We start from the raw sequence: 9,386 nt of genomic DNA on the forward strand, positions 1-9,386 counted from the left end.
GTGGTTGTGGTTCTGTGCAGATCAGTGAATGAGTTCCAGTGGTTTTTAACACTTAAGTTTGAATCTGCATATTGAATCCAACTTCTTTAGTCAGTCCTGACAAGAATATTTAATATTTCTGTGGTTGTTATTGTTGTAAATAAGTAAAAAAAAATCAGACCAAGGGTGAGATTTGATCTGAAATGATGCATAGATTCATTGATAAGTCAAATAACATCAAATGAATGTGCAGCTGTGGGAACTTGTCTTTTTGGAGCGTTGGGTTGTATATACATTGTTGGCTTAACAAAACTTCAATATAATAATATTCATTTGCACTTAAATTGTCATCAGCTTATTTTCAGGTGCTCAATAACATTTATTGACATATTAGCAACAGTTATTTTGACGATCAAACCATTAAAAACTTATCTTATTGTTTCCTAATGGTGTGACCCAGATTACATTACTTTGTTCTCTACATTTAGGCTCTGCCATAAATAATGAGGGAGGTTTTTAGCTTCAGATCATTAGGCTCTTAAAATCATGTCCACATTCTCTCTATGTCCTCCTTGGGTTTAGATGTCTCTCTTTCGCCATACACACTGTGAACTGTAGGTGGCGGTATTGCGGGTGAGCGCCGAACGGGAGCAGCTTGTTAAGGAGGCAGAGGAAGAAGGAGCATAAGGGAAGTGCCGCAGTGACTCGAGCTCTGTTCTCTGCTGCGTTCATGTCGAGCAGGGTTTTTATCAGCTAACAAACAGACCCAATCCACCTCTTTTAACCTATATAACTATACCAATAGAACAGCGCACAATGGCCACTGGTAAGTTACATCATATATATTTGTCTATTTCTGCTTTGTGGTTGTTTTTGGGTCTGATAATGGAAAGTAGGTCGAATAGCGCTGCAGCTAACTTAGCTACTAGCCGCGAGGCCGCAGGGAGGGCCCCGTCTATTTCATGGTGCGTGTTTCATTAGCAGAGCCATGTTAGCCGCATGGAGCGTGTGGCTAAGTGTGTATTTGTTTTCAGCCAGTGATCACATTTTGCTGTTGTTGTTAGCCACAGTTGCGCGGAAGGTAATGAGAACATCGTAGACTTAGCCTGGCCGTGTGCTGGCTATTTGCTGGAGGTGTCATCTCGATGTTTCTTTGTTTACAGCCATGCTAATAATGTGTTGCTAATTGAGCTACATTCAGCGCTGCCTGAGCAAATGCAGTGTTTGCTGGTGACGGCGATTAATCGATGGCTTCGAACGCAACCCGACGTGTTGTGTGCGCAGCGTTTGCTCAGCGAATGACGGTGTTTGGTTTCGTTTCAACATTTACGTCGAGCCGAAACCAAATTGACCGCCATTTTTACAGACCGGCGTGGTGACGGGCCTGTCCCACTACTCTCTCTCTGACTTCTGCCCCGCGGCCGTCACTGCTCACCTGCTGCTTAGTCATCTTCATACCTCGTAGACAAACACATTGTTGTCCTCCCGGTTCAGCAAATAATCCTCCACTTATTTCTCTTTCAGACTCAGGCTACGGTCAGCATGGCAGCTCACAAAGGTAAAAACCTCACTTTAACTGTTCACCTATGTTTTTATATTGTCACATAACTTGACACGTATTCTGAACCCTGCAGATTTTTAACACACGGTTAATGCAGCAAATCACCAGAAATAGTTCATTAATGATCTCTGCTTATATGAAACATTTAAATTGAAAACATGACGATGGCATGAATGAAACAACAACTTCACATTTTCTTTGCCTTTGTTTATTTGGATAAATAAAACACTCTGAATTATCTCTGCAGTCCTATTTTACTATACAACGTTTAATTTACAGACTGTTGACGATTATATTGAAACTTTCGTTGTCAGACAAAGTTTGGGCTCGTTGGAACAGATTTTCAAAGACTTTGTATTATATAATTTTGTTGGGTATCAAAGATAATACCCTCAATCATAGAATATAGTATAGATCGTTCTAATGTACAAAGGTGGTTATAATAACATTAATAAAAAAGTGGCGTTAGACCCATCTGATTTAATTAGTCCAAACCCAGCAGTACACCATCCCATCAGAAACACTGCCTAACAGACTTAAAATGTACATATTTATTAGTACCCAGATTAAAACTTGAGGCACTTTGTGATTGTAAAGTGCAATATATATTAAATGTATTATTATTGTTGATGCACTTAAAACTGGAAGCTTACTACTTTCATCGTGTGTTCTGTAGCTATGGATCATATGGCGGTCAGCCAGGCGGACAGGTAAGATTCTTCTCCGAACACCTTGTTGACTGTAAGCATTATAACGTCAAACCGGTTTTCACTCTTTGAGTATAACTTGTCTTATCTGACAGGGTTATGGACAAGGAAATGGCAGTGGCTCTTACAGCGGACAGAGTTATCCTGGCTATGGACAGCCAGCTGCGACACCGGCTGCGACACCAGGCGCCACGCAAGGTGACCCAAGGAGCAATAACTGGCCTAAAAGCAACTTATATCTTTTTATTGATATTATTTGTAACATTGATGGGACCCGGTTGTGCAATTTTACTTGAGGCTAAGATTTGTGACATTTGATAGCTTTACAGGATGCATGCATTTTTTGATATTAATTTTTAGAACATTCTGTGTTTCTCCTTGTGTCAAGTGTCCTTGGGTCACTTGAAATGCGCTATAAAAATGCAAGCTATTATTATTATTAGAATGGAGTTGTAGTAGCGGAGGTAAAGTGCACCCAAAAACGTTTTCACTTCACCTCCGGCTGCTTCACTGTCTGTGTCACTCCATGTGAGTGCGGGCGGGGCCGGCTGAGGGTTTGTGAGTGTAGACTCTGTCTCACTGTCAGAGAAAGAGAGAAGTGGCACTCACTAAATGTATGTAAATAAATATGTGCGTCAACACAATAATACACAATTTATTTACGTCATCAAAATTATCGTATGATTAGTTGATTTTGTAATTATTGCAACAGGCCTACTCGTTATGAAAAGTTGGCTCAGCAGTGGCGGTCATATTTCAGCAGGTGTGCTGCCACTACTAAATGTATGTAAGGGCAACACTGACATTATTTTGTAGGGTGACGATCGTCTAGATTAGGTCTCAAGCTTTTCCCTTGTGATTTTAGATATAGACCACAGGGCAATATTTAATGAGTGTAATGTCTGAAAAGAAATTCCTCAGAATTTTAAACTTTCCTTTTGACTTTGATTTCTTTTTTTCCCCATAGATGGTTATGGTCAGTCTCAGCAACAGAGCTATGATAATTATGGCCAGGAATCATCTGGGTAAGACACTAATATCATATTATTGAGTGACCTTTTTACATTTTTACTGACATTTTGTGCAGTATGGCTGAATAACAGTAGAATGTCTGATATTCTCAACATCCTAATTTATAGGATTTTGATAATCATTAAGCAATACAATAATATACTATAACAGCAGTCATGGAAACCAGCAAATCAATTATGCAATCTAGTTTAACTTGACTAGTTGCTAATGTTGTCTTACGTGCCTCAACTGATCGTGTTCAAATATTTGTTGTCTCAGTTGTGCCGACTTTAATGATTTTTCTAAAACCACTTCAAGGTATAGTGACAAGTCATCTTCTTATGGGCAACAAAGTTCCTTTGGTGGTCAGGCACAAGGAGGAGGAGGAGGAGGAGGAGGAGACAGTTACGGACAGCAAAGCTCCTATGGCAGCCAGGGGCAAGGAGGTGGCAGCTATGGAAGATGGAGTGAGGGTACGAATGACTGGATCATATATTAAATAGGGCGACTACGTCCATGTTCTGTGGGCGCCCATGAATGGAACAGCTTTTTTAACAATTCAGGTTGTGGTATCCTCAATAAATCTGTTATGGCACCAGGTGAAGGCGGTGGTCAGGGTGGAAGGTTTGGACGTGACCAAGGCGACCGTTCAGAAGGCGGGGGCTACAGAGGTCGAGGCCGTGGTGGCTATGATCGCGGCAGCTATGACCGCAGTGGTGGCTTCGACCGTGGCAGCTATGATCGTGGTGGAAGAGGTGGACCTTCTGGTATGGGGTAAGTTGCACAGTGCCACTGCCCCTAAGGTACCTCCCATACACTGAGATATTACTTGTTTTTGCACAGCCCATCACCACATGTTGACTGCAAACATCCACATAATTGATTTCACTAATCTGCTCCAGATTCTAGGTCTGGTTCTTTTTTCTTTTTTTTCATCAAAACTTGCTACAGATCCTTTTCACTCAGATAGGAATTAGGAATCACCCAGATTCCTAAACATTTCTTTTTCTCTCAAATTCTGGTCCATGTGAAGTTTTTACAAAAGAGACATGCTGATGGAAAACAATCACATTATGCTTATGTTGCCCATAGGTTGTGGTCAATAGGAGGTTTCAGCCATGATTGAGGTCTTAAGTTAACGGAGACTGAACATGTCTGCTCAATTATGAGCTTTAAAGGCACCAGTGACACAATTCTAGAACAATATTGTCCCAGACATTGGCACAGGTTTTGTTTATTCTGGAATAGAACAGTTGTACGTTGATCCAGGAAGAGACAAGTCAAATTCAGAGTTGACATTTTAACTGAAATGCAAATGTCTTGAAGTTAGATGGATGATTCTGGAAATATACTGCAGCACATCAAATGTCACTTTTACCTTTTATTAAGACATATAAAAATGTCACATCTAAGATTCAAAGAGTTTCTTACCAAGGTTACTGTCTGCCCCTGTTCCTGAGGAACTAAATTGTTTTCTTGATATTTTTGAGACGTCTTTGGTATGAAGCCCTGCTTTCTGGCACATCATTTAACAATGTAAAGCCAAGTGGTATTTTTGTCTTTAAACCAGAGAATATTTCAATACAGCAATAGCTTCACTCGCACTAAATAATTTGATCATGATCTTATCAGCAAGAATTTTTTTTTGCTTTCAGTGTTTTTATCAATCTGCAGCTGAACTATTTCAGCTGAACACAAACTCAACTGTGGACTGTTTTGTTGCTCTAACGACCACATTGCGGTTTTTGAACAATGGAAACGCCACTGAAACGAAGCCTTTAGACCCGGAGCCACATCTTCAGCTGCTTCACATTCAACAGGTTTTATTGAAGTGTTGTATATTTGACAATGGCCAAACATGTGTGTTGTGTTAACATGGATCTACATTTTATACTACAGGTGTTCAGAGTGATTGAACTAAAACTTGGACCTCAGTTAATGGATCTCATAAACGCAAAAAGTGGAAGATTGCTTATCAGTCGCTACACCCCTTCACACCAATTTGGCCCCTCAAAAAAAAACCAGGCTGGTTTTACAGCCATTGGTACCCAATCTGGTCATGTAAAAAGAGAAGGAACCAAATTACTTTGAATTGTGACAGCCTGATTGTTCAGTCAGAGCTTCCCAGTCTGTTCATTGATCTCTAATGTCAAAGACTAATGCATTCCTCGTGTGAGACATTTCCACCATAGTCGCACACCCTGGCAGGAGTGCATACTGATGGGGATGTAGGGGAGCTTTGAGCTCTCAGTTGGGACAAAGGAAAAGCCATCATATCTCCAATTTTTCCTCTGCAGAGGTGGTGACCGTGGTGGCTACAAAAATTACGGTGGTAAGTGACGAGCATCAGAACTGTGTCGGTGGGGGAAGAAAGAACTTGAGTTAGCAGAAAAGAAAAAAAGTGGGATTAAAAAAAAAAAAAAAAACTCAGTGAATGCCACCATTTTCATGTCCAGATCCCAAGGGACACCACCTTGTTATTCTTGGCAGGATTTCTCATAAATGACTTCAGATATGGTAAAGAACATGGAGCCTGAGTTGTAAAATAATGGTATTGTTGCATGAAGACAAGGACTGATTGTAAATGACAGAGGTGTTCCCAGGACGAAGAAGGAAAACTTTCTAAAACTGGAGACATTTTGGTGGTTTTCATTTCTGGTGTAAGCTCAAAAAAGCAAAAAAAAACAGAACAACTTTGTTCTTGTTGCAAGGTGTTGGTATGTGATGCAACGGTAACATGGTAACACCCATCAGAGAGCTGTTAACACGGACCTTTGTTTACTTTTCTGTTTATCATTATGCGTTGATAGGGATGAAGTAATTACAGTAATGATTTGAGTGAAACCATGCAGCTTTTAAGTTTCCATGCTCAAGTTTTTCCCTTCCATCCTCTCCTCTGTTTAACAGGCTCTCGAGACTACGGCTCAAGGGATGAACCAGGTGAGGCTGACAGTCACTGTTGTCTGATATCTGGATGTTTGTCTTCCTGAATTATCTCCAGATATAATCATTCAAATGCGGTCACTCCTGATGTATCCTCTCCTTTTATTTCTTCCACAGCTGGAGAGGTGGACAACTCCGATAACAACACCATTTTTGTCCAGGGCCTGGGAGAAGATGTCACAGTTCAGGAAGTCGGCGACTTCTTCAAGCAGATTGGCATCATCAAGGTATTTCCATTCACCCATGTTTTTATTTTGTTACCATGTAAATGGCGTTGAATGCTAAATCCAAATGTGCTTTCAGGTGAGCAAGAAGACTGGACAGCAAATGATCAACATCTACAATGACAAGATCACTGGTCTGCCAAAGGGAGAAGCTACAGTGTCTTTTGACGATCCTCCATCTGCCAAAGCTGCTATTGATTGGTTTGACGGTGAGCTCACTGGCATATATTTTAAGGGTGCTGCCATTTTGTAGAATTTGCCTTTCAAATATAAAGAACACAAAACGAGATCCTAGTCAGACACATTAAAAACAGGAAAATGTCTGGAAAATTCAGGCGAGGGTGGTTTCCTGCACGGAGATCAGTTTTGTGTTCTCATACAGGCCCCTTTCTGCTCAGAAAGCAGATTGAATGTTTGTTTTTTTCTTTCTTTCTTTCTCAGGCAAAGAATTCCAAGGCAAACCCCTCAAAGTATCATTTGCCACCCGCAGAACTGAGTTCACACAGAGAGGAGGTGGAAGAGGAGGGAGAGGAGGTGGTGGTGGAGGAGGAGGAGGTTTGTTCTGACTGAGCTGTCCCAGGGCTCAAAAACAGTTTCCAAATTGAGGTACATTGCGTTGGGTGATTCTGCTATATTTTTGAACCCTTCTTTCCTTTGCTTTTTAAGGTTTCAGAGGTCGTGGTGGAGGACCTAACTTTGACATTAAGGGAGGAGACTGGCCCTGTCCCAACAGGTTTGTAGGAGCGAGCTTCTTGTCTTTGTGAATAATGCACAGTAGAAAATGTCTCATCCAGCCCTATTTATGGAGTTTGGTGGTTTTATTTATCAAATGTCCATCTGTTCTCTCTTTAGCTCTTGTGGCAACATGAATTTTGCGCGGCGGCAAGAGTGCAACAAGTGCGGTGCACCTAAACCAGGAGATGGAGGTTTTGATGGTGGTGAGTTTTACATTTTTTGTCCACTAGCAGAAGCTGTTGATCCTGAAAACGTGCAAGATTGAAAATATACTGGAGAAATTTCATCGAACATTTCAATAGGCCAAAAGTGGATAGTGATAACTGATTCATATTTCCTCGTTTAATGGCAATCCTCACTTTTTTTGCGCTTTGTAGAACGTGGAGGCCGTGGAGGTTATGGTGGTGACAGAGGCGGCAGCTTCAGAGGGCGTGGAGGGTTCCGTGGTGGAGACCGTGGAGGCTACGGAGGTGGTGGAGGAGGATTCGGAGGTGGCTACAAGATGGGGGGAAGGTTTGTGTCACATTTTTCACATTTCACATAAAAGCTCGACCTTCAGCAAGTCTGAGCCTGTTTGATGTTTTTTGCTGTTGTTGAAGTTTGACTATATGACCAAAAGAGGGTGTAGTTTGCCTGCTATGAGTGAACAAATATTGAATTTGTAACTGAAAGACATTTTGTGTTCCAATTCTATGCTATCTGCATACAGCATGTATTGTATTTTTTGTAGTGAGCTGTTATTGCAGGAGCTATAAAATAATCTAACTTTTGTACACTCAAAGTACCTGCAGGTTTTTAAAGGTCTAGAATTATTAAGTTTACTTCCCTAAATTGTATTTACAAAATAGTTGGCGTGCAAGATGCTATACCTAGTCTTTTTTTTTTTTTTTTTTCTCCCTTCCTAGATTTCAGTTAGCATCATTCTATCTGTCGTAGCCGTGCCACTGATCAGAAACTCCTGGTCTCGCAATTAGCAAGCAAAGATAATTACCTTGCTGAATTATTCATTTTTGATTGGTTAATCCATCCATTGATTTTGTCTTCCCATGTCTCATTAATTGTTTAAGAAAGAATGTTTACGTAACACTGGGAAGAAATTACAGATTTGATTAAATAGGTTTATCTACATGGTTTTCCATCATACTTGATCACTTTGGCCAGTAGAAGTATTAACTTCAATTCTACTCTATTATAAAACTATATGAAAGAAGATTTATAATATTGATGCTGTTTGTCACTGACTACAGAAACAAACCTTTATTTTACTAATAGAAAAGCTACTTTGCATTTAATGTGTATTCTGTTCTTAGTATATTTAGTCATGTCACTTCAACTAAATTTTCTAAAGACCAAATTCCAAAGTGTAAATAGTCTCAGCACCAGACTCAAAAAAAAAAAAATGAGAAAGATTTGACCAATAAATCAAATATGTAAAGTGTTGTGTAACTAATATTCCTGCTGCACCTTCACGAAACATCCTTCACTCTGCGTTTTCGTGGTCCTTACAGGTCTTTGTTATTTTAGCACGTCGTGATATATTGCTGCTCACTAAAGGTGAAATGCTACATTAGTAAAGAGGATTGGTGAAGGAAGGATGATGTGCCTAAAAATGTTTTTAATCCATTTAGAGATTTAGAATGGGCAGGGTTGGAACACTGTTAATTCAATGACAAAAGTGTGACTCTGTCTTTGTCCCCACAGAGGTGACCGCAGAGACGACAGGAGAGAGCGGCCATACTAAGTGTTGAACAGATGGAAACCATTCCAGCCCTTCAGTTCTCCAGTGAAAGAGGGGGGGTTTAGTTTGGGAATGCTTGATCAGATTCTCATTTGCGTGGCTGGTGAATCCCAACTGCGCCCCTTGGACGTGTGGAGTTGATGTGGAGGGACTCTGGGGCTGATTGGCTCCTTTCAGCATGTGGTCATTTTTCTTTTCTTTTTTTTTTTTTGTCTCATTTCTTTGTACATCCTTTTTAATTTTTCTCAGATTCTAGCTGCAAATGTTTTGTGAGATAGACTTCGTACCATTGTTTTGTATGAACGAATAAAATATTTTACTTGGGTTCTGTTTTTTTGTTCTTTCCCAAAAATGATATTAAAAACTGTGATCTTTTCTTCCTGCTTTCTGTGGCTTTATTCCCATCACTAGTGTATCTGAGTTTCACCCTTGACGTCCAGTAATGTTCAGTGAGTGATGCCTGCTCTCCGCTGGGGTTGAGCCCTGAG

At 40.4% G+C, this 9,386-nt stretch overlaps 1 protein-coding gene across 4 annotated transcripts; it reads left to right on the top strand.

Moving 5' to 3' along the window:
- The first annotated feature begins 631 nt into the window (after positions 1 to 631).
- On the top strand, positions 632 to 9,274 carry taf15 (TAF15 RNA polymerase II, TATA box binding protein (TBP)-associated factor). Of its 4 annotated transcripts, none has more exons than XM_020095053.2 (16): positions 632 to 805; positions 1,504 to 1,537; positions 2,217 to 2,250; positions 2,343 to 2,445; positions 3,215 to 3,272; positions 3,577 to 3,731; positions 3,858 to 4,032; positions 5,556 to 5,590; positions 6,166 to 6,198; positions 6,319 to 6,428; positions 6,505 to 6,634; positions 6,867 to 6,980; positions 7,092 to 7,158; positions 7,278 to 7,363; positions 7,538 to 7,673; positions 8,862 to 9,274. In XM_020095053.2, exons 1-16 carry the CDS (start codon positions 796 to 798, stop codon positions 8,899 to 8,901), a joined length of 1,320 nt encoding a protein of 439 aa, XP_019950612.2. In that variant the 5' UTR covers positions 632 to 795; the 3' UTR covers positions 8,902 to 9,274. The 4 variants fall into 4 exon arrangements, with proteins under 4 accessions (XP_019950612.2, XP_019950613.2, XP_019950614.2 ...); XM_020095054.2 differs by having other exon boundaries at positions 636 to 805; positions 3,613 to 3,731; XM_020095055.2 differs by lacking the exon at positions 5,556 to 5,590 and having other exon boundaries at positions 636 to 805.
- Positions 9,275 to 9,386: the final 112 nt, after the last annotated feature.

Source organism: Paralichthys olivaceus, chromosome 11 (assembly GCF_024713975.1).
Source record: "Paralichthys olivaceus isolate ysfri-2021 chromosome 11, ASM2471397v2, whole genome shotgun sequence".
NCBI lineage: Eukaryota > Metazoa > Chordata > Actinopteri > Pleuronectiformes > Paralichthyidae > Paralichthys > Paralichthys olivaceus.

Bases quoted from the DNA above. Each gene is read 5' to 3' on its own strand.
- taf15 (XM_020095053.2), top strand. The intron at 5,591-6,165 runs GTAAGTGACGAG...TCTGTTTAACAG, and splicing joins TGGCTACAAAAATTACGGTG to GCTCTCGAGACTACGGCTCA. The intron at 6,981-7,091 runs GTTTGTTCTGAC...TTGCTTTTTAAG, and splicing joins TGGTGGTGGAGGAGGAGGAG to GTTTCAGAGGTCGTGGTGGA.